Source organism: Numenius arquata, chromosome W (genome assembly GCF_964106895.1).
Source record: "Numenius arquata chromosome W, bNumArq3.hap1.1, whole genome shotgun sequence".
NCBI classification, from domain to species: domain Eukaryota; kingdom Metazoa; phylum Chordata; class Aves; order Charadriiformes; family Scolopacidae; genus Numenius; species Numenius arquata.
Window position 1 is genome coordinate 26,966,753 of NC_133615.1, and position 25,867 is coordinate 26,992,619.

A 25,867-nucleotide genomic window follows, 5' to 3' on the forward strand; every position below is an offset into this window, starting at 1 on the left:
CTTTCTGCACTTGCTGAGGGGCCCAGTGTGATGGGTTGGCCTCCAGTTGCCAATCAAGCCACTCTGTCACTCCCCTCCTCAACAGGACAGGGGGAGAAAATGCAACAAAAAGCTCATGGGTCAGCATAAGGACTGGGAGATTACATACAATTACCATCACAGGCAAAATAGACTCAACTTGGGGAAATTAATTTAATCTATTTGCAATCAAAATAAACAAAACTAAAAACACCTTCCCCCCACCTCTCCCTTCTTCCCAGTCTCAGCTTCACTCCTAACCTCCTACCTCCTTCCCCTAAGTGGCACAGGGGGATGGGGAATGGGGGTTGCAGTCAGTTCATAACACTTTGTCTCTGCCACTCCTTCCTTCTCATGCTCTTCCTCTGCTGCAGCGTGGGGTACCTCTCACAGGAGACAGACCTTCATGAATTTCTCCAATGTGGGTTCTTCAAGAACTGCTCCAGCATGGGTCCTTTCCACGGGATATAGTCCTTCAGGAGTGGACTGCTCCAGCATGGGTCCTGCCAGAAAACCTGCTTTCCACAGGACAGTTTCTCCCAGGAGCTTGCCCTGGCATGGGCTCTCCACGGGCTGCAGTGTGGATATCTTCTCCACCATGGTCCTCCATGGGCTGCGAGGGAACAATCTGCATCACCATGGTCTCCTCCACGGGCTGCAGGGGCACCTGCTTCAGTGCCTGGAGCACCTCCTCCCTCTCCTTCTTCACTGACTTTGCGTACATGCAGGGTTGTTTCACATTTCCTCATTCCTCTATGTCACAGTTGTTGCACAGCATTTTTTTACTCTTTCTTAAATATGTTAGCACAGAGGCACTACCAACATCGCTGATTGGCTCAGCTTTGGCCAGCGGTGGGTCAGTCTTGGAGCTGGCTGAAATTGGCTCTGTCTGATATGGGGGCAGCTTCTGGCATCTTCTCACAGAAGCCACCCCTGGAGCCCCCTGCTACCAAAACCTTGCCACATACATGCAATACACCCATTATTTGGTTTGTATATGTGGATATATGCCAATTCCCAAAGTATATTGCAGAAAAAGTAGTGGAAGAGTGGCGATTCAAGGAGGATGTGCTAGGAATCTGCAAATTCTGGGCAGCATTCAGGATGATAGAGGCAAAGTCAGAAGCATGCCTGGGAGCTGAGGTATCAAAGGTAGGAGGGAATGGATTTGCACCTCTTCACGTGGTCCTAGCACCAGCCAGTTTGGTTACCTGAGCAAGATAAATGAGTGAAAGTCGATGTGAATGTGTATGTATCCAAGGAGTATTTAAATAGTCTCTGCAACAATGCAAATTAACTCTTCTTTTGTGAGAAGATTTAATCAGTGCAATAAAACCAGGACAGATAGATATTTTAGTGTTTTAATTTCAAGATCATTAAAACAATAAAACCATGTCACTGGGTGATTTATTAGTTGCCATGTCAAGCAAAGGCTAGATGGTTTCTAGCAGAGAGGAGGCAAGCAGCTGGGTCCAAGGAGCTGGGAGTGAGACCCAGTTCTGGCTCCTGTGTTACTAGGCTCCCAGGCTGGGGACAAGATGAGCAGCTGTACAAGGCAGCTGGAAAAGGGCCAAGAAGAGGAGACGGGGCAGCCTAGACATCAGTCCTCTGGAAAAAAAGAATAAAAAATTGCCTAACAGATTACATTCAGATTGGATATTTCTTTTTCCTATTATTATTATGGAACTCTTCTTTCCTCCCCCAGGAATTCAGTGATCTGGTTTTTATTCAGGGTTTTAGAGTGCAAATATATCTTGCTTCTAAGCATGCTAAACTATATCTTAATTTCATCCTATTCAAAAGGAATAGAGGTAAAAAAAGACATTAAAAAAAAGAAAATAGTACACAGCACTTCATGAAAATTGTATGTCTTTTAAAGTAATCATTGCATCTTTCTTTTGGATGACACTGTTTATTGTAAGACATCATTTTTATTAAATACACTATAACACAAGAGACTTTCCATGTCATGTCAAGAGAAGTTGGTCACATGATTCACAAACAAAACTTTTAACACTGATATGTAGGCATTACTTCAAAATCAGCCTTGCTATAGCAAACCGCAAAATAAGAACCACTAAATATTCGCACAGAGATATTACATTAAGGAAAAAAAAAAAGAAAAAAGAAGGGAGAAAGATAGCACTACACACCAGGTGACAGTTTGGTGACAATATGGAGTTTTATTTTTACATGTAGATCTCTCTATATATATTTCAAGTGACAAAGCAAGAGATCTAGAAATATATATATATATAAAGTATAGGTGGAGGGCAGGGCTGGGACAAATATTTCATAATTAATTGATTCTATCTCTATTGGTGATGTAATTAAACATCAGTGTTGAATTAAATTACTTGTATATAAAACATTCTTAGCTGCTTTTCTTTAAGTTACAGAATGATACACATAATCTGCAAGATATAGGCCTCTGTAAAGATTTGATTTGTTCTTTGTTTTCTTATATATTTCTATTAAACAGCCCCACTACTAGCAGCTTTTATTATCCTTGCCCAAAGTATTCAGTGTTTGTAAAATACCAGCTGGTTGTCACTCAGAGCCTTCTACAAGCAAACAAAAAAGCCCCATAGACCTGGTCTAGAATATATAGATGGTAAAATAATGTACCTAGCATTTCCTTTTTCTTCTCCTGAGATATTTGTTTAAAAATATGGCAAAATTTTTGTTGCTATTGTGAAATTCACAGTGTTTTCCCTGAAACATGTACACTTTTTATTTTTGCTTCATATTTGTGATTAATTATAGTAATACCCCCCCTCAAATGCAAAAACAACCCACAAGTTTTTTAACTAAGGCTCTTCAAGGACCTCTTGATTCAAAGCAGCACTGGTTCATCCCAGTCCCGACAACAAGAAAATGCAGCTTCCTGTGCTATCAAAATCTTCATGTTTTATAAGAAACCCTTATCTGTTCCCCTGCCCTTCCCCACTCCCCTCTCTCACATTTTATAGCAGCATTTGAATTAATTTACAGGCTGTAACAACCCAGAGATAGTTTTGTTCTAACACATTCACATTTTACCTTAGTCATCCAGTGACCTGATCATTTCATTGGGTTACTTATTTTCTTTTCAAAGTGCTTTGTAAAAGTCTATATCAGCTGCAACATAAACAATCTCTCAAAAAGGGGGGGGGAGAGAGAGAGTGCACAAATGCTGCTGTTATTACTGCTGAATTTTGGCATTCTCATCATTGTCCTGCAAGTAGTGCTGCAGTCTGAATAGTCTTGGAATGATTTCATTGCTGCAGACAATTATAAAATGCTAATGAAGGTGGACTGTTATTCTAGGACAATAAAAAAGCAATATCACAAACACAAATGACAGTAAATCAAACTGGTTTTGGAGCTTAGTTCATTTCCTTATGAGAAATTAGCAAGTGAGATGGGAATGAAAGAAATGTTTTTAAGCAGTCATTTGGGGAAAAAAGTGCTTGTTGTTATACCTCTGGCATTCTAGCACTTCCTGTGCTGCACACCAGTTTGAAAAGTTGAATTTCACAAACATAGAAAAATAAATATAAAAAGAAAAAAATTATTTTGGTCACTCAGCAGACTTTATTAATTTATTAATAGCACTAATTATAATTTGTAGTAATGTAGATGTATGCAAATTTATACATATATATTACCTTTTCATGAAAAAATGCAAAATATGTGTAACTACAGTTAATAGCTTGTCTACTCTGATTATATCTTTTATGCAAGATTAAGAGTAATGATATAGCTTAAGGTTATCCATACTGGTGGCTTTGTAGAACATTTGGTCCTTTAGAAGTTTAACATACTGCTACGTTATTGCACAATGCATTGCAACATTAGCTATTCTCTAAAATTACTCTAATAGTCTCACTAGTAAATAAAAAATAAGATGCCACTAAATACAATTTCAGGGGTTTGTTTGGTTTGATTTCTGTTGGTTTTTTGGGGAGTATACATTCTTTCAGTGCTTGCAAAACCCACTTGTTCGCTTTCAGGCTGGAGCCTATGTTGCAACAAAAGCATCTCAGATGCCTTTTTCTCAAGCTCATAAGAAACTAAGACAGAACACAGGCTTTATAGATATATTCTCATGTTTATTTGTAATGCTGCCTTTTCAATGACATTGAGAAGGGTAAAAATCCACCACTGTCCATTGAACTGTTTTCTTTTGAAAATGTTCAAAATATTTATGAGCTATCTCTAAAAGCTTCTGAAGGAAAAACCTCAATAAGTTGAGTGCCTCAATAAATAATATATGCAAGCAAATTGAGAATATTATGGGAACACTTCAAAAATTAAATTTATTAAATACAGTATTCCCAACACAAAGATGAAGGACTATTTTGATCTGGCTCATGTCAATAAGAAAAAAAAAACAACAAAAAAAAACAAAAAGAGAAAAAGAAAAGAAAGATCACTTTTTTGTAGCAATTCCCCCTCACAGAGGGAGGCAAAAGTCTTGAGGACTAGGTAGGTTTTCATTTGTTAGAATTCATATTAAAAATAATCCTACTTCTAAATTTGAAATCATCAATTTTCAGTTTGAAAAACAACAGATATACCCATCCATTTGTCATCAACACAGTCACCATGCAAATGCTGTATATGTATAATGCCCATCCAATCAAAAGCAAATATTTTTTTTAAAAGTGGATGTTGGGAATGACTAGCACAACCTATAGTGCTGAATTCAGGGTCTTTGCACTCCGAATAGTAAGCCATAATCTCAGTCTTATTTATTTTGTCCAGGGATCTCACTCTATCCCCCACCATGGCTCAAACATAACCAGTGATATCTGTGCTTTAGATTATTCATGTAATATCAGTCTGTTGTATCTGTAGCATTGTAAATGTGTCCTCCATTAGCCCCTTCTAATGAAATATAAGTTATGCTATTATGAGTTAGGTATATGAGGGTTTTATATATATATGAGATAGTACAAGGGTGTAATACAAGATGAGAGATTAATTTCTGCACAAAGGGCATTAATCAACAAATACCATGCACAGTTTTGCTTGCACAATAAAAAAAAAAAAAAGTATTGAAGAAGGAAGGAATATGCTGCTGGACAAGCACCATATAAGATACACCTGCCCCAGCATCAATAGATTGCCCTATCTTAACAAAATCCTTACTTTAAACACTTGATCCTGAAATTAATCCTGTACATTAATAAGCCTAGCTTCAGCCTTTATTACCAAAGACTAGCTGGAGAACAATTTTATACCAGTGGCATGCCAATATCCTACCAGAAGACAAAATAAGGGCATGTGTTTTATTCATAATTTTGTAACACAATTGTGTATAGTACAGACAATATGTTTTTCCCTTTTACCATAGACTTGTATCTGGCAATGAAAAATGCTGGCCATGCATCTCCTTGAAAAATCCCTTTACTCCTCAGAAAGACTGTCCAAGGAAAGTGCTAAACCACCTTTTGCCTTCCATCAAATTGTTTCAGTGTTTTTTTGGTGGGGTTGGATGCCATCTGATCCCATAGTTCCTTCAGATAGCGGATCACATAACTGCTGTTTTCATTCCATCTAGCTTTGTCTCTGCAAGAAATATGCTTTGTGTAGAGATCATTAGTCTTTTTCCACCCACATGCTGAAGCAAAAAAATTGAGGTAAATACAAAGAGCATCTGTACGGCAGAAATTACAAAGTTTGAGTCAAATATCTTTTTCCCTTTTTTTTAATCCATATCAAAGGCATGAATACAACAAGGCATTGTTAGTTGTGGTGGACTAACTGGAGAGTCTGCTGATATAACAGATCAAGTTTTTAAGGCCTTTGTCTATGCAGAGTTACAATAATGCAGAAGCCAAATTGATTAGAGAGAGGAAAAAGGATAGAAACAGAGAGAGAGTGTGATGCCCAAAAAGTCAATACTGTGTCTACAGATGGAGAAGTGCACATTGCTTGCCCTTTGAAAGCTTCTCCATATCTTTGTCATTAATACTGTCAAAATTAAGAACACATTTTAATGGAGTTCAGTGGCAGTTGAACACATTCATTCACGCAGACCATAAGAAGAAATGCTAGGATGTTTTAGCCTAAAATATCCAGGTAAACTGGAGATGCCTTAGCCAAGTTCTGGAGGAGGGAATGGATTTCTTTTATGTTGAGCCTCATGTGAGGCTCCCTTTGCCAACAGCTCAGCATCAACTCATATACTTCCTTGGGGCATGTGCGAGGTCGCTGCAGCACTCGACCCTGAGTGATGCACTCAATCACCTACAAGAAATCACAAGGAAAGGATCAGTGTAGCCATGTCAATTACACAGGCCTCACCAATGGAAGAGCTAGCTGCTAATAGCCACAGCAGCCTCACTAGTGGCAGTCACCTGGCCACCTCTGCAGAAGAGCTGCATTTCTAGCTAGATGTATGGGCAGTGGGATATGATCTGGAAAAATCACCATAATGTAGGATGTCAAGGAGCAATACCTTGACTAATGTGATGTTATGTTAACCCTTCCATTCATGAGGGAACGGTGGTAGGGAAGCAATACCCTACCTGTCTATCAATCTCACCTTGTCTCAGAAGTAAGCTGTTTCAATCATCTCACAAAGAGCACCTCTCCCTCCCTCCTTACACTTTATGAGTACCGCCATGGCTAATCTCTGGAAAGGGATTACTTTTGATTTCCCACATATGAAGAGATTTCCAGATTCCTTCAATCTATTAAAGAATGTTTTAGAACAACTACTTCATGACAATGATGTTTCCTGATACATAACTGAAATCACCCAATGCCAGTTTGGGAGACAGGTAAGCTCCTTTTTATTGCCTCATGGTCTTTCTCAACACCCAGGGCAGACTATCCTATACAAAGGAAGAAGCTACATCCCAACTTTGTATAGTCCTACTTCAATAGCTTCTATCCACCTTGGGGAGAAAAGGGTGAAAAAGAACAACTTCAACCACAAGGTTTGCGACAACACCATAAATACATGATATCAGGTTTATTGCTTTTACTAAATAAATTTGCTATTGTCCTTTCCCCAGATAAGCCATACCATCAGTTAAAATGCCACCCTCCATTATGCAATTTGCAAATATAACACACACCTCATTGTTTGAGAGCTGATACCATGGCTGTTTGCCATAGGTAAAGATTTCCCATAATACAACTCCCAGGCTCCAGACATCACTTTCTGTGGTGAACTTCCTGTACATGATACTTTCTGGAGGCATCCAACGAATAGGCAGCATTGTGTGACCTCCAACCTGAGGGAAAAAAAAAACAGTCAGTCAGAAATAATTCCTCCAGGAAGAGTATTGAGATGCTAAACCAGGGAAATCCACATTTTCTTTTTTCCCATCTGCTGCCATTCACTTTAAAGAGCTCAGAACAACTAGGGAGCTGTGATCCAACCTCCTCTCTCCCAAATGGCAATCACTACCATGATAGATTTCTCAATAGAATCTCCAAAGAAATTGTTTCTGAAGTATAAACTCTTCTACATTTATTTTGCACCCCCTACACAAGGAACTGAATGCTCTATAAAATTAATGATTAACTAAACCCATCATAGAATGGTTTAGGTTGGAAGGAACCTTAAAGATCATCGAGTTCCAACCCCCCTGCCATGGGCAGGGACACCTCCACTAGAGCAGGTTGCTCAAAGCCCCATCCAGCCTGGTCTCGAACACTTCCAGGGATGGGGCATCCACAACTTCTCTGGGCAACCCATTATAAATTAGGTTGGTATTACTCTCCATTTTAAGACTGAGAAAATTGTAAAAGATTCATGCAATGAAATCTGCAGCTATCAGCTGAGATCCATGAAGACACAGTGACTGCGTGACAGAGAAGCATCAGGATCTATATGGTTTAATCTATTAATTATGAATTAATTAAATCAATGCTATTGTCTGTGGATAATTTCTAAAGTTAATCAATGCATCAAATTATTTTGTTCAAAATTAACTACTCAGTTCTACATAGCTTTCCAAATTTTCAGTCCTTTGGATATATACACTTGATAATAAATAACTTGCAAGACATGGACTCTGTGTCCCAAATCATCACATGCTGAATTCTCCAGGAATCTTTTCCTGAATTAATGCCTTTCTGAAAGTCTCTAACACATTTTTTGTTTTCTCCAAAATGCTATCTATACTTTCTTAAAATTGAGTTACTTAAGATGAATGTAAATAAAAAAGTAAACTCCTGCTTTTCATTCTAGTTTATAAGCAACTTACTTTCCCTAATATGTCACATTCTCACTAGATCACATCAATGAATAAATCTGCTCAAGTACTTTTAAAATAGTCTAACCAGCTGAGTGAGAATAGAAGAGACCAGTTGGAAGGGACCTACAATGATCATCTAGTCCAGCTGCCTGAGCACTTCAGGGTGGACCAAAAATATTAAAGCATATTATTAAGGGCATTGTCCAAATGCCTCTTAAACACTGACAGGCATGGGGCATCGACCACCTCTCTAGGAAGCCTGTTCCAATGTTCGTCCACCCTCTCTGTAAAGAAATGCTTCCTAATGTCAAGTCTGAACTTCCCCTGGTGCAGCTTTGAACCATTCCCACGCGTCCTATTGCTGGATACCAGGGAGAAGAGATCAGCACCTCCCTCTCCACTTCCCCTCCTCAGGAAGCTGTAGAAAGCAATGAGGTCACCCCTCAGCTGGGACAGGACACAGCCAAACTAGCCAAAGGGGTATTCGATACCTGGCTTTCCAGGTTGCGGTCAGTGAGCAGTTGTACATTAATTGTGTTTTTATATTCCTTTATCAGTGTTATTGTTATTTTCCCCTTTCCTTTGCTGTTCTGCTAAACTGCCTTTATCTCAACTCATGAGCTTTGCCTTTTTCTTCCAATTCTCCCCCCATCCCACCACTGGGGGGGGGGAGGGGGAGTAAGCAAATGACCCCGTGGTTGCTGGCTGGGGCTAAACCATGACACCCATCTATATCAACAAAGATACAGATTCCTGTACAATTCAGAGATTCAAGATTAAGCGATGAAGATGCTAGATCCATCATTTGAAAGCATTTCTCTGCATTAGGAAGAAGGAAGTTAGTTCCCACTCAAAGCTTTTCTTTTTTTCCTGCAGATTTGTTTAACTGTCTGATGGAGACAGAATCATTTGAGTCACCATGAGCTTTTCTAAACTTTTTATCTATCCTTGATATCAGATGCCTCTTCCCTCATTCTCCTTAAATCAAGCCTTTATATCTTTCTAAAAGTTAGGTCATAGTTAGTAGCCTAACACAGCAATTCATAGGTGAAGTTTTGGCTCCATTTTATATAAGACTATAATAATGCAAAGCCAAGTTATCTTGGTTAAAGTTCTTGAGCCTGCAAGATACTAAGTAATTTCAGTTCTGGGGTCCTCATCTTTTGGCAAGCTTAGAAAGCTGTCCTGACAGCTTGTCAAGAAATTGAATACCATTCATAATGTCCAATATTCAAAAGGCTTCACAAGGGCATATGAGTTACAACTACATAAGCAACTGATTGTATAGATTGTTCACTGGAACTGAGGCCAGCTGACACAGATTGCCCTAAGTCCCTGCTAATGACTTCCCTTTACCTCCACATCAAAGTAAGCTGCCTGGGTGACCAGGTTCTCCATAAGATAGCTGAAGGACCCAGAAAGCAGTGAAGACATAAGTGACCTGTAGTATAACACATAGTATAACATGCTGCTTCCCTTCTTCACAAATTGCTCCCTATTCACAAATTGTGAAGAGGGTTGTAAATGAGGACAAGGCCCTATTATGTGCTAAACATCTAAATAGCAGTAAAAAAATGGCAGCACATGCAAAGAAAGCTTTATATGCCTGGGCTGCTACTCACATGCAATGAGCTGACTTTACAATCAGAGTTCTGCAAAGCTCTCAAAACTCTGTTTAATAAAGTTCGTAGAATCATAGAATGCTTTGGATTGGACCCTTCCAACCTTTAAAGATCATCTAGTCCAACCCCCCTGCCATGGGCACAGACATCTTTCACTAGATCAGGCTGCTCAAAGCCCCATCCAGCCTGGTCTTGAACACCTCCAGGGATGGGGCATCCACAACTTCTCTGGGCAACCTGTTCCAGTGTCTCACCACCCACACAGTAAAGCATTTCTTCCTTATGTCCAATCTAAACCTACCCTCGTTCAGTTTAAAAATGATTGCCCCTTGTCCTGTCACTACAGTCCCTAGTAAAAAGTCTGTCCCCATCTCTCTTATAAGCCTCCTTTCAGTACTGAAAGACTGCAGAAAGGTCTCCCCAGAGCTTTGTCTTCTCCAGGCTAAACAACCCCAACTCTCTCAGCCTGTCTTCATAAGAGAGGTGCTCCATCCCTCTGACCATTTTTGTGGCCCTCCTCTGGACCAACTCTAACAGGTCCATGTCCTTCTTGTACTGGGGACCCCAGAAATGGATGCAGTACTCCAGCTGAGGTCTCACGAGAGCAGAGTAGAGGGGGAGAATCATCTCCCTTGATCTGCTGGCCCTGCTTCTTTTTATGTGGCCCAGGATACAATTGGCTTTCTGCGCTGCGAGCGCACATTGCCAGTTCATGTCCAATTTTTCATCCAGCAGTATCCTCAAGTCCTTCTCTGCAGGACTGCTTTCAATTCATTCATCCCCCAGTCTGTATTGATATTAGGGATGTCTTGCTGAACTTCATGAGGTTCATGCAGGCTCACTCCTCAAGCCTGTCAGGGTCCCTCTGGATGGCATCCTTTTGTCCACCAAATCAGCTGCACCACTCAGCTTGGTGTTATCTGAAAACTTGCTGAGGGTGCATGCAAATCCCACTATCTATGTAAATGATGAAGATATTAAATAGTATTGGTCCCAGTACGGACCCTTGAGGGACACCACTCATTGCTGGTTTCCACTTGGACATTGAGCCACTAAACATAACTCTTTGGATGTGGCCATCCAGCCAATTCCTTACCCATCCAACAGTCCATCCATCAAATCCATATCTCTCTGATTTAGAGGCAAGAATATTGTGGAGGACTCTATCAGAGGCCTTGGTGAAGCCCTATTGGCTGTCTAATCACCTCCCTGTGTTCCATATGCTTCGACCTCTCTTCCAGGAGGATCTGCTCCATGATCTTACTGGGAACAAAGGTGAAGCTGACTGGTCAGTAGTTCCCAGGGTCCTCCTTTTTACCCTTTTTAAATGAGTAGGATACTTCCATTTTTTCCAGTCACTGGGGACTTTGCCTGACTGCCATGACTTTTCAAATATGATGGAGAGTGGCTTAGCAACTACATCAGCCAGTTACCTCAGGACCCTGGGATGCATATTATCAGGTCCCATGGACTTGTGTATGTTCAGGTTCCTCAGGTGGTCTCAAACCTGATCTACTCTTACAGTGGAAGGGACTTAATTCCCCCAGTACCAGCCTTGAGATTCAGGGACTTGAGAGATGTGGGAAGAGCTCTTGCCATTGAAAACTGAGGCAAAAAAAAAAAAAAGTTAAGTACCTCAGCCTTCTCCATGTCGATTTTTGCTAGTTCTCCTGCCTTTTTTATCAGGGGAAAGTACATTTTCTTTAAACTTGCCTTCATCTAGCTAAGCAAACTTGTACCTATGAAATACACCACTACCTTCAGGTGCTAGGGTGACTTCCAGGTGCTGGAGCTCCATGCAGTCTGGACAGCTATTTCAGTCCTTGGGAGGTCTGTTTGGGTGGAGACATCAGTATAGATAGGCCGTAGTGCTTCTGTTTGGGTTTCAGCCTCAGCCTTGCAGTTGCAGCAAGCGGACACCATTTTCTTTCAGCAAGTCACAGTCTCCTTGTAGTTCTCAGGACAAAAATGGCTCACTTATACAATGGTAATTCTTTTGAAAGATGCCATCTTTCTAATTCTAATTCCAATTCCCAGGAGACCACAAGCTTCCAGGTAGGTTTGCACAGCCACCAGCCAGCTGGTATTACCATTGGTACTTCAGCCTAGCCCTGCTGGTGAGCAAAGCAGGCAGCAGCCCAATAACTGACAGAGTATGCTCCCACAGAATCACAGAATGCTATGGGGTTGGAAGGGACCTCTGGAGATCATCTAGTCCAAACCCCCTGCCAAAGCAGGTCCACCTAGAGCAGGTTGCACAGGAACATGTCCAGGAGGGTTTTGAATGTCTACGGAGATTCCACCACTTCTCTGGGCATCCTGTTCCAGTGCTCTGCCACCCTCAAAGTAAAGAAGTTTCTCCTCATGTTTAGATGGAATTCCTTATGTTCAAGTTTGTGCCCATTTCCTCTTGTCTTGTCACTGGGCACCACTGAAAAAAGACTGCTCCATCTGCTTGACACCCACCCTTTAAGTATTTATAGGCATTGATTAGATCCCCCCTCAGTCTTCTCTTCTCCAGACTAAAAAGACCCAAGTCCCTCAGCCTTTCCTCATAACAGAGATGCTCCAGGCCCCTAATCATCTTTGCATATTTGTAGTCCTCTGCTGTACCCTCTCCAGCAGTTGCCTGTCCTTCTTGAACTGGGGAGCCCAAAACTGGACACAGTACTCCAGGTGGGGCCTCACCAGGGCAGAGTAGAGGGGCAGGATAACCTCCCTCCACCTGCTGGCCACACTCTTCCTGATGCACCCCAGGATGCCATTGGCCTTCTTGGCCACAAGGGCACATTGTTGGCTCATGGTCATCCTATTGTCCACCAGGACTCCCAGGTCTTTTTCCTCAGAGGTGCTCTCCAGCAGGTCAGCCCCCAACCTGTATTTGTGCATGGGATTATTCCTCCCCAGGTGCAGCACCCTACACTTGCCCTTGTTGAACTTCATCAGGTTCCTCTTTGCCCAACTCTCCAGCCTGTCCAGGTCTCGCTGTATGGTGGCACAGCCTGAAATAAAGGTGAGAACAGCAGGTTTGGACAGTCTCTCTTGCTAACAAGGACTCTCTTTCTATCAAGGATTCTCTTGCTATGTGGTGCATGCATCCCCTACTTGTGTGCCTCTGCCCAGGTGCTGCTTCGGAGATTCTCCGGTCTGCGAGGTATCGAGATTAAATTTGTTCTTTGCCTTTCATCTGTGGTTTTGTGGTTGTTCCTGCGTCCTACCTGTGTCAGCTCACACAGGGGTGTTCTTCATTTGGAAGCAATAGAAGATGAGAGTGGCCCAGGGCACTGTTTGACAATAAAATGACTGTGTGCCAATATGACAGGCTATTGGAGTCTAGGATGCATCATGTGGCATGTTTTCATTAGAGGCAGGGAAGTACCTCTGATCCAAGAATGGGAAAAATCTCATTTGGAAATTGCTGCTCACAGAGTGATTTATGTAACAGAAAGAGATATTCAAATTAAAATAAATGTGGAGAAGGCTATAGGAGGAGAAGGAAAATGAAGAACTCTGACAGTTTGGCTTGTTTAACCCTCCAAAACAGTCTGGGAGGGGACAGGATTACTCTTTCTAAATGCACTTAAGACAAAAATTACAGGAAGAGAGAAGAATGCTCTCTGTTGGAGGATAATGTTATCAAGTGGGTGTATACTGGTCATGAGTTAATTTAGGCTACTGATGAAAAAGAAAATTTCCAACCATTAAGAGAGTGAGGTGTGGAGCAGACTTCCAGACAAGGCCCTGGCAGCAGAATCCTAGTTATTTGCAACATCCACCTTGATAAACTAATGGAACGGGCTGTATGACAGGGCAGAAATGATCCAGGAGTTAGAAATTCAAGCTTCAGAGACACAAGACTTCTGCTACCCAGTTTTGTGGTATACCCGAGAGACAGTTGAAAAGGGGAATATCAGTGTTTTGTTGGCTGCATCATGTTTCTTTTTAAAGGTTTTGGTGCCTTATATAGGAGGGACTAAAAGTGTTAATGGGTGTTGAGATTTTCCATGTAGCTTGAGGAGGCCTGAGGTTCTTGTGGTCTGCCCTTAACACTTGATGTGTGGCTTCCTGCAATAGTGGAAGGCTTTGACTCAGTAACCTGTGTCCCCTCTTCCAATCCTACATCTTTTGCTCTCTTTAAATAGTAAAAGAACAACAACAAACATGGTACAAGATATGCAGGAGATATAAAGAAAAAACAGCTCACTGGACTTTATGCTGAACCATATCCTCTTGGGTTCTTCTGCCCCATCTATGCCAGAAGTGGAAGAAATGAATTTGTGACTTCTAAATCTTCCCATCCCTTTTGGGCAAGTTGGGCCTAAAGGAAGATGGAAACCTCACTAATAGCCCCAGGCCTCCGACAGATCCTTGCATGGTATGTACAAATGGAGGCAAGGACTCCTTATTTCCTCCACTGTTTTTTGCACTATTACATAAAGGCAAATAAGTTATTTAATAGCTAAATAGAGATTACACAACTTAGCTCCATAAATCTAAATCAGAGTCTCTATGCCACACTGGACAGGCATGAAGAAGTGGAAGGGTGAATTTGTGGTCTTAATGAAGTTTATGGCAAAGCTCTTGCTTACCCTGCTGAGATCACAGTTTCATCCAAAATCTTGGTTCAAGCCTCTGGCTGGCTGACCAGGCTGGAGATTTAAAGCATATCCCCATGTTTCCAAGTACTGGGGTGAGCTGACCTTGCTTTTTTTTTTTTTTTGAGCTTTTTGCTTATCATAAAGAAACACAGAAAATTATTTAAGACCAAATATTGAGCAGATTCTTGCAAACTTGAATTGTAAGACTAAAATGGGTCTGAAATAGTATCTCTGCATGCAAAAACAAATATTAGCAAAGCAGTTGTTCTCATGCTTCAATGTCAATACTTTAAGCCACTGAAAAATGCAGATGAGTCACATTATTTGTATGTCCGAAGGAAAGATGGGAAACTAACTTTTGAGGGATAGGAGTCTAAACAACAAGAAACAGACATCAACAAAGTAAGTAAAAGCCCCTACTGAACCGCAAACCTGTATTCCCAGACGAAAGAATTATTTCTCTCCCACTCTTCCCTGAAGGATCTCTTAACAGCTGAGCTGATTCAATGTAGAATGTCGTTAACAATCTAACAGTGAACACGGATTGGGGATTATCCTTATCTTACAGGAGCAAATTATAAATAATCATCTTGGGCAAATCTAACATCCTGACAGGGAGGCAGCATCTCAGAAAACTGATTCCAGTGTATTAATAAACATAACTACCAAACCATTTCTTGCAGAACATTTTAGAGCTATAGAAATCCTTCCAATAAATATCAGATAAAGCTGTCAAGGTTGGGGGAAAATTGCTTCCATGTATGTGATTAAGACTGAACAGTTAAAAAGACTTATCCTGCTACAAACAACCAGGTATGGTAGGTCAGAACCATCCCAGTGTCATTGCTGACAGTTTCATTGCTTAGGTCTGCCATGGACATAATTCTCCATGCAACCATCTGATAAGTCATAATTGCCTTAACTGTTTTGTGACCAGCTTCTGACTAGCCCACATATGGCCCTAGCAGGGCAAGCCAAAATCTCACAGACTCGACTCTTAACTTCCAGCTTTTATCAGTGTAAAAGATGGAGGCAAGGCAGACTGTGGCTTTGTCCCTGTTCTTGTGCCAGCCAAAAGCCAGCTGGAGTGTGAGGGGCTGGAGAAGTGGTCCTTCTTGGTTTTCTCACTGTGCAGAACAAGCAACAGCCCAAGTTTCATATCTATGCATCATACTGCAAGCTATTCTATCAACTTGGATGAAGCCATGCTCCTTTACACTTTCATTCATCCCTTCAGACACTTGTCTACCTCTTTCTCCCTTCATCTACATTTTTATCTTTTACTAACACCTTTCTCCACTTTCCTTTCCTGCCTTATTCCCTCTCTCATGTCCATTATTGTACCCGCTTAACTACTCACACTCTCCCTTTCCTTCTCTCTCTTCTCCCTGGTCCCCACTCAGCCTCTGGATAAGAGAAGACAAAGTGACAAAGAGAGAGGGAGATGTGGGAAAGTAACAAAGAGAAAGGGAGATGTAGGAAAAGGAACGAATGTTGATGATGGGGAGCCAGAGAGAAAGGAAACATGAGAAATGGAGTGTATCACTTGAATGAGGGGCTTTGAGAGGCACTCAAGCATCCCTCCCCATCCCATCCCCCAGAGTTTCCTCTGATAAACCCCTGGCTTCTTTTTTTGTCAGGCAGGACAAAATCTTGGCCTTGTTCTAAGCTCCTGCTTCATTATGTGGAAGCTTTGCTCAAGTGGTCATGTGCCACAATCAAGGACTAAACCCGGAGGTACATGAGCAGGTGAGATGACACTAGAGTCAGTACAGTACCACATGCTTGTGCCAGGTTTCAGTTGTCCTCAGGAAGCCCTTAGGATTAGCTAGCTTCCATCCTTTTTTTTTTTTTCATTTACTTTTTCTGCAGCAAGGAGTCATTATTTTTTTCTGTCAAGGCCTTTGCAAACATTTACAAGAACTTTCATTCTTAAGTATAACGATGAACATGGTAAATAAATTCAGTCTTATTGAAATACAGAACGGAGACATGCCCCAGGCCCAATAGTATTGCTCATACAAAATCAACAAACCCCGGCCTTTGGTGCTCACTGATGTCCTCTCAAACACAAATATAGCCAGAGATTATTACTCTGTATATTTATCCAAGTTATGAAATGAAGTCATGGTTGTTTTACATTGAAGAAATAGCTTGAAGTGCCAAATTTCCAAAATAACAAAACCTAAGAATCTGGTTTGCATGTTTACTAAATACTAGGTGTGCTTTTTTATAGAAAGGACAAAGAAGAAAAGAAACTGCTACTTCTTAGCTATTAAATGAAACAACACTCAACAATAACTCTTGTGTGTAGATTCCTCTGCCCTGTCCAGCCTCATCCAGATGTAAAGGTATATTAGGTGTATGTGGCAAGGTTTTGGTAGTGGGTGGGGAGGGCTGCAGGGGTGGCCTCTTTGGGGCTGCCCAGTGCCATACACAGCCAGTTCTAGACAGCTCTGCAATGGACCCACCCCAGGCCAAAGCTAAACCAATCAGCAAAGCTGGTAGTGCCTCTGTGATAGCATATTTAAGAAAGGGTAAAAAAACCACTGCACAGCAGCTGTGAGAGGGAGGAGTGATAAAAATGGGAAAGAAACAAAACTTCAAGCACCAAGGTCAGTGAAGAAGGAGGGGGAAGAGGTGCTCCAGGTGCTGGAGCAGATATTCCCCTGCAGCCTGTGGAAGAGACCATGGTGGAGCAAGTATTTCCCTGCAGCCTGTGGAGACGATCACGCCAGAGCAGATATGCACACTGCAGCCCATGGAGGGCCCCATGCTGGAACAGGTTTATCCTGAAGGACTGCAGCCTGTGGGAAGGACCCATGCTGGAGGGGAAAAGTGTGAGAAGGAAGGAGCGGCAGAGAGGAATTGGTATGTACTGACCGCAACTACCCATTACCCATCCCCTCTGTGCTGCTCAGGGTTGGGGGGGGAGGTAGAGGAACTGGAAATGAAGAAGTGAAGTTGAGCCTCAGAAAAAAGGGAATGGGGAGAAGGTGTTTCAGTTTTTATCTTTGTTTCTCACCATCCTACTCTATTTTTAATTGACAGTAAATAAAACTAATTTTCCCCAAGTTGAGTCTGTCTTCCCCATGATGGCAGTTGGTAAGGGATCTCCCTGTCTTTATTTTGAGCCGTGAGCTTTTTCATCTTATTTTCTCCCTTGTCCTGTTGAGAAAGGGGAATGAGAGAGTGGCTGGGAGTGTCTGGTGACCAGCCAAGGTCAACCCATGGCAAAAGGTGATCTCTTTTCAGGCATCGCAGAAATACTGGTGCCAAGGGGACACTGTTCTTTTATAGACACAGCAGCCCAATTAAGGTGGCTAAGGAATAGGCCTTCATTTTATCTATAAGGAGTTCACTGGTAACAAGTGATGTGGGAGGCAGGTACACAGAATGTGTTTAAAGATCGAGTAGCTTATATTACAGGATACAGCTCTAGCATTTATAAACTAACAGCTTGGCCATGGGTTGACTACCCTATGCTACAAAAACCTGATAGCTGCCACTTTTATTCCAGTTCCGCCCATGAAATTACACACATGGTATTGAACAGCAAATGCTGTAAACTACATGACTTGCCACATAGTACAAAGCCAACATTAAGAACAATAATCAGTGTACACAGTCCTGTCTATCCTAGAGATCCTAGAAGCCCTTTGCAAATGTCACAGATCATTTTATGACAACCGAGCTCAGGGAAAAAGTCCAGGGCCAGAATACGAACAAGCGCCATGGGCTATCCTTACCCACCACTGAGTTACAGCCCTTACCAGAGTGACACAAAACAAATGTTCAGCCATAAACAGTAAGGCTAAAGAACTAGCTTAAAGCAGGAAATGCTTGCTGTCAGCAAATAAAATAACTGTATTATTCGAAAAGAAAACTGTCGTGATTTTGACCAGATTGACCAATCAGAATGACAGATGGCCCCTCCCTCCCCCCTCTAAAAAAAAGAGAGGAGAGGAAGAGATAAAGAGATTTATGAGTTTAGAAAAAACTAAACTACTTTAATGAAAATATTAATAAATAATGAAATAATAAAAAATAAGAAGAAAAGAAAAAAAGAAAAAAAAAAGTATATAGTATATACAAAACCGTATCAAGCTCCCAGGATGATGATCATGTCACCAGCAGGCACAGGGGAAAGTCCCAGACTGGACTCAGCGATGGACAGGAGCTGGATTCCGGATCTGGAGTCAGGAATGCCCGGATCGGGATCAAAGGCAGGCGAACAGACAGGGTCCTCCTCGGACATCGGCCATTGAAGAAAGAGAGCTGACCCTTTGATCCCTCAGCTTTTATACTGAGCATGATGCAGATGGGATGGAATACCCTGTTGGTCAGTTTTGGGTCACCTGTCCTGTCCGTTCCTCCCTGCAGGTGTGACCCCTCTACGCTTTTCCGCTTCCGACCATCCAACGGGGCAAATAAAGTTACCTGACCTTGGTTGTTATAGCAATAAGTATAAGCAAGGGCCTCTCTGCATAGCATTCCTTGGTATAATCAGGTCTTATCACTGTGAGAGTGAACAGTTTCTGAACAATATGCTGTTAATTCCAGAGTTTAGTTAGTTAGAAGAGGCCCAGCTAAAAAGTAAAAATACTGGACAGAATTTGTTTTTTACCTCAAATTTTTTTTTACCTGTTTTACCTCAAACCAGGACAAAAAACAACATATATAAACAGGACATGCCAATCTTATTCTGATTATCTCTCTCTAAATTTACTAAAACTAACACCAAATCTGTGTAATTACCATGGGTATTTACTCAGAATGAGCTTCTCAGTGCCAGCCCCTAAATCCTCTCACAGAGACTGTCCAGTGTAAAAGTAGAATCAATCACATGAATGCAGTAAGATGACTACACCTGGACACGCATAAGTCCATGGGGCCGGATGGGATTCACCCAAGGGTACTCAGGGAGCTGGCGGGAGAGCTCACCAAGCCTCTCCCCATCATCTATCAACAATCCTGGTCAACAGGAGAGGTACCAGATGACTGGAGGGTGGCCAATGTGACGCCCATCTACAAGAAGGGCCAGAAGGAGGATCCGGGAAACTATAGGCCTGTCAGTCTGACCTCGGTACTGGGAAAGATCATGGAGAGGATCATCTTGAGTGAGCTCTCACGGCAAGTGCAGGGCAGCCGAGGGATCAGGGCCAGCCAGCATGGGTTTATGAAAGGGAGGTCCTGCTTAACCAACCTGATCTCTTTCTATGACCATGTGACACGCCTTCTCGATGCGGGGAAGGCTGTGGACGTTGTCTACCTGGACTTTGGTAAGGCCTTTGACACCATCCCCCACAGCGTTCTCCTGGAGAAGCTGGCGAATCATGGCATAGACAAGTGTACTCTTCACTGGGTAAAAAACTGGCTGGATGGCCGTACCCAGAGAGTTGTGATTAATGGGGTGAAATCCAGTTGGTGGCCGATCACCAGTGGTGTCCCTCAGGGCTCAGTTTTGGGGCCAGTCTTGTTTAATATCTTTATTGATGATCTGGATAAGGGGACTGAGTGCACCCTCAGTAAGTTTGCAAATGACACCAAACTAGGTGGGAGTGTTGATCTGCTTGAGGGTTGGAAGGCTCTACAGAGGGACCTGGACAGGTTGGATCAATGGGCCAAGGCCAATGGGATGAGGTTTAATAAGGCCAAGTGTCGGGTCCTGCTTTTCGGTCACAACAACCCCAGGCAACGCTACAGGCTTGGGGAAGAGTGGCTGGAAAGCTGCCCAGCAGAAAAGGACCTGGGGGTGTTGGTGGACAGCCGGCTTAACATGAGCCAGCAGTGTGCCCAGGTGGCCAAGAAAGCCAACGGCATCCTGGCCTGTATCAGGAATAGCGTGGCCAGCAGGAGTAGGGAAGTGATCGTGCCTCTGTACTCGGCCCTGGTGAGGCCTCACCTCGAATACTGTGTTCAGTTTTGGGCCCCTCACTACAGGAAGGACATTGAGGTGCTGGAGCGTGTCCAGAGGAGAGCCACCAAGCTGGTGAGGGGTCTAGAGAACAAGTCATATGAGGAGAGGCTGAGGGAACTGGGCATGTTTAGTTTGGAGAAGAGGAGGCTGAGGGGAGACCTCATTGCCCTCTACAACTACCTGAAAGGAGGTTGTAGAGAGGTGGGTGTTGGCCTCTTCTCCCAAGGGAATAATGACAGGACCAGAGGAAATGGTCTGAAGTTGCGGCAGGGGAGGTTTAGATTAGATATTAGGAAGAATTACTTTACTGAGAGGGTGGTCAGGCACTGGAACAGCCTGCCCAGGGAGGTGGTGGAGTCGCCATCCCTGGAGGTATTTAAGAAATGTGTAGACATGGCACTTCAGGGCATGCTCTAGTGCCCGAGATTGTTGGTTTGTGTCTGTTTGTGGGTGGGGTGGTGTGTGGTCGTGGGTGTTTGTTTTGGTTTGGTTTTGGTGTTGTGGGATTTTTTGGGTGGTTTTTTTTTTTTGTTTTGGTGGTTTTTTTTTTGGTTTGTGCTTTTTGGTTTTTTTTTTTTGTTGGTTGGACTCGATGATCTCAAAGGTCCCATCCAACCAAAAATATTCTGTGATTCTGTGATTCTGTGAACAAGACCTCAGTTTTTACTGATTATAGCAGTTCACTTACCCTATAGTAGTCTGTGCTGTACACATCTCTAGACATCCCAAAATCCCCAATCTTCACCAGCAGGTTCTCACCAACCAGGCAATTCCGGGTAGCAAGGTCCCGATGCACAAAGTGCTGTGATGCCAAGTAAACCATACCAGCTGCAATCTGCTGGGCAACGTGAAGCATCTGGGACTGAGTCAGCTCAGCAGGACGGTTGCCTTCTGCCATCAGTACTGCATCTGGTCCATGTGCCCTGCACCAAAATATAAGCCAATGAAGTAATAGGCCACTTGTAAGCTAGAGAAGTGAAAGGCATTTGGGCCGTAAACCACAAGATTGTCTCAATCAAATATAATGACAAAAAGGGCTATAAACTCATTTGTGTAATAGGGGAGAATTTGCCTCTTGAATTTTTTTCCTTTACTGTTTTCTTTCATGGTGAGAAAGACAGATGATTAAAAGAGTTTTACACAATGGGTAACATATTCCTTAGGGAAAAAAGGCAGATGGTTTATAACAATATGTCTCAGTCCTAAACCACCACCTTTTTCCTGTTCTGTTCCAGTAACTAACTTCCTAGCACTTCCTTCTCAGGTGCCATCTGAGAAATAACTGCAGCAATTTTAGACTTACACTTCTAATTTCCCATCCATATGCACAGCATGACACTGTTTTTGCTGATTTCACCACTGAGGGCAAGTTCTGCCCACACAGGAATTCTCGACAATGGGAAGAGGACACAAAACATAGTCTAGTTGGAACAACTAAACAACTTCAAAAACAGGAGTTTTTCAAGACCTAGCAATCCCTTAAAAGATACACTCATCAACTAACTCATGAGAAATTCCTATACACTCTAGGGCAAAGAAAACCCTTCTGCACTTAGAAAACCCAACAAAGCACTATAACATATGTACTTCACCTATCTTAACAGTGTCACATCAGTGACATTGATGTGTCACAACAGTGTCACATACATATGTCACATCCAGGTACCTTGAAGATTCATATATCAGCATGCTAACGTACCATTTTATGGCAAGCATTACTAGCCAGTACTTAGCCAATTAACAGGGTCATCTGACAGTTATTCCTCATTTGATACACCCTATAATATTCTGCATAGCCCTTTTTATCCATCACATTCTTCTGGTTTTACAGAAGCTTTTTTTTATTCCATTTCCACAGACTAATCTTTCAGAGACCAACTCTGCCCTTGTCTCCTGAACTTTCTTGAAAAAATACTCTAGAACTGATTTTTATTTTTTCTCAAAAGCCCGCCCTTCCTACAAAGCAGAGTTTCAGAGTCACCTTTCTAATCAATAGAGGTGAGGTGTAGCCTTAATTTGTCCCTTGGGGAAGGGCATAGGAGTTTGGAAGAGTTGCAAATTAATCAAAATCTGTGAGATCAAGTCTGACACCACCTATTAGAAATATGATATTAAAATTGCCCCAGGGTAAGAACTTCCTGAGCAAAGTGACAGATGAAGGAGGGTGTGTAGCATTGCTGGGATTGCATCTGATACTAGGTAAAGAAGTTAACTGCACTTGTTCTGCCACAGGCAGCCGTACAGTTGTTGCTGGGGGGGTGGGGGGAATAAAAGGGAAGATATGAAATTCCCAACCAAGACTCAGAGGCAAATTCCTATTGAAAAGCATTGCACTGATATTTTAATGATCTTTCTCAAGCATGAAGCTCTGAGTCTGCTAAATTAGAGAGCTCTTAATCTTTCACTAGCTTTCTTGAGGAGATGGTCTGTATCTAATGAAGCTTCTGGATTATTTTAATGCATCTTGCTTATCTTCTTGGTGCTGGCTGTGAATTAGGAGCTCCTCAGTATCTGTAATAGCCAGTAACATTGACAGAGATTCCTTTGTGTCCACATCAGTCTCTGCTAGCCAGAACAAGCACAGAATAGGCGTGACTTTGAGGCTGTAGTCCTAGATCTGAAACAGCCCTTGGCTGCACACAGGCAGCAAGAACGTTTGTCTTAAATTTCAGCTTAATTTTTCCCTGACAGACTTCGGTGGCGCTGCAAGGTAAGAAATACAGGTTTTTACAGCCTGTTTGCAACTAACCTCTGATCTGCAGCACAAGCTGCGGCAAATGTGAGAGGAATAACAAATTGGAGCTTAGGTTAAACAGTTTGTCCCAGTATAATCATTTTACATTCTAAGGACAAGGGCTGATTAATAATTTAAAAAAAGAAGAATTAATGTAGGAAATATACTGTCTGCTAAACTACCTTTCTGTACAACAATTCAAAATCAGAGTTAGGAGATAAGAAAAGGCCAATCAAAAAGAATCAAAGAATAAGCATTTCTCATTATGACAATGAATCAGTTACAAATTTGGCTTGTTATCATGGAAATATGGTGCTCTGAAAAAGCACTGGGTTGGCACCTTTGAAAATTGAAGCTCTTTTCTGATCCACGTCAGAGGTCCAAGGAGGTAAAAGCAAATGCCCCAATATTTCCCTGACTTAAATCCTCTGCCAGAGAGATAATCATCCTGGGAAAAGTAGTGTTTGCTCTGCATCCTCAGTTCAGCCCCTGGTCTCCCTGTCAACCCTGCCAGCTCTGCCAATTAAGGGAGGATACTAACTGATGCCTTTTGCTTTTATGATGTGGTTATTTGTTCACTGGAGATTAGAAGGACAGCAAACTCATTTCACAAGGCTATAAAAAAAGGCAATGCTACCAGTCGCTACCAATTTCAGTCAGATACAAAATCCAAACCCATTTAAAGGGACGTTAGATTGCTTTACAGCTTTGTCGGAAGCATATATTACACAGATATCTTTCCAAAATGGTGATGTCCCCTAGTTATCCTTAGGCAGAAGAGATCTCAGGACATTGAAATGCCTTTGTGATACCCTGTCATGGTTTAACCCCAGCCGGCAACTAAGCACCACACAGCCGCTCACTCACTCTCCCCCAGAGGGATGGAGGGAGAGAATCGGAAGGGTAAAAGTGAGAAAACTTGTGGATTGAGATAAAAACAGTTTAATAATTGAAATGAAATGAAATGAAATGATGATGATGATGATAATGATGATGATAATAAAAATTGTAATGAAAAGAAAATAAAGAGAAATAAAACCCAAGAAAGACAAGTGATGCAAATTAAAACAGTTGCTCACCAACAACAGACCAATGCCCAGCCAGTGCCCGAGCAGCACCCCCCCGCCAACCTCCCCCCTAGTTTTATTGCTGAGCATGATGTCATATGGTATGGAATATAGTTTCCATACCCTATAGTTTTCCATACCATATGGTATGGATAGAGTTTCTGATTCTCAGGGAAGTGAGAAGGGGAGCCAGCAGGACTGCCATCATGGACTTCCGGAGGGCAGACTTTAGTCTTTTCAAGAGTCCGCTTGACAGAGTCCCTTGGGAGGCAGCCCTGAAGGGCAAAGGAGTCCAGGAAGGCTGGACATTTTTCAAGGAGGAAGTCTTAAAAGCGCAGGAGCAGGCCGTCCCTGTGTGCAGGAAAGCGAGCTGTCGAGGGAAGAGACCGGCCTGGCTGAACAAAGAGATAAGGTCACAGCTCAGGGAAAAAAGGAAAGTTTATGTCCTTTGGAAAAGAGGACAGGCTACTTGGGAAGATTACAAAGGTGTAGTAAAGTTATGCAGGGAAAAGATTAGAAAGGCCAAAGCTCAGCTAGAACTTAACCTGGCCCTGGATGTTAAAAACAATAAAAAGAATTTCTATAAATATATTAATAGCAAGAGGAGGACTCGGGAGAACCTCCACTCTCTCCTGGATATGGGAGGTAACATAGTGACAAAGGATGAGGAGAAGGCTGAGGTACTGAATGCCTTCTTTGCCTCAGTCTTTAGCAGTGGAGTAGGGTGTCCCCCAAGTACCCAGACCCCTGAGCTAGCAGTTAGGGGTGGGGAGCAGGATGAAGCCCCCGTAATTCTAAAGGAGATGGTGAGGGACTTGTTCCAGAACCTCGACATAAACAAGTCTATGGGCCCAGATGGGATTCACCCGAGGGTTCTGAGGGAGCTGGCAGAAGTGCTTGCAGAGCCACTTTCCATCATCTACCAACAGTCGTGGCAAACTGGGGAGGTCCCAGCCGACTGGCGCCTAGCAAATGTGACGCCCATCCACAAGAAGGGTCGGAAGGATGATCCAGGGAACTACAGGCCTGTCAGTCTGACCTCGGTGCCTGGGAAGGTGATGGAACAGATCATCCTGAGTGCCATTATGCAACACATGAAGGATGCCCAGGTGATCAGGCCCAGCCAGCACGGGTTCACGAGGGGCAGGTCCTGCTTGACAAACCTGATCTCCTTCTATGACAAAGTGACTCGCTTGGTGGATGAAGGAAAGGCTGTGGCTGTTATTTACCTAGACTTTAGCAAGGCCTTTGATACAGTGTCCCACAGTATTCTCCTGGAGAAACTGGATGCTCATGGCTTAGATGGGTATACTCTCCGCTGGGTTAAAAACTGGCTGGAGGGCCGGGCCCAGAGAGTGGTGGTGAATGGAGTGAAGTCCAGTTGGCGACCGGTCACGAGTGGTGTCCCACAGGGCTCGGTACTGGGGCCGGTTCTCTTCAACATCTTTATCAATGATCTGGATGAGGGGATCGAATGCACCCTCAGCAAATTTGCAGATGACACCAAGTTGGGTGGGAGTGTTGATCTGCTGGAGGGTAGAGAGGCTTTGCAGAGGGATCTAGACAGGCTGGCTGGATGGGCTGAGACCAACGGAATGAGGTTCAATAAGGCCAAGTGCCGGGTCCTGCACTTGGGTCACAACAACCCCAGGCAGTGCTACAGGCTTGGGGCAGAGTGTCTGGAGAGCTGCCTGGCAGAAAAGGACC

At 42.7% G+C, this 25,867-nt stretch overlaps 1 protein-coding gene across 2 annotated transcripts in view; it reads right to left on the reverse strand.

The window, feature by feature from the left end:
- Positions 1-6,069: 6,069 nt before the first annotated feature.
- LOC141476546 (BDNF/NT-3 growth factors receptor-like) overlaps positions 6,070-25,867 on the reverse strand; it is a 200,238-nt gene continuing 180,440 nt past the window's right edge. For both annotated transcript variants that reach the window (XM_074165228.1, XM_074165226.1), the window contains 3 exons: positions 21,048-21,282; positions 7,092-7,250; positions 6,070-6,255 (listed from right to left, as the gene is read on the reverse strand). In XM_074165228.1, coding sequence (XP_074021329.1) covers positions 6,070-6,255; positions 7,092-7,250; positions 21,048-21,282 — 580 coding nt within the window. The remainder of the gene's footprint in view (positions 6,256-7,091; positions 7,251-21,047; positions 21,283-25,867) is intronic.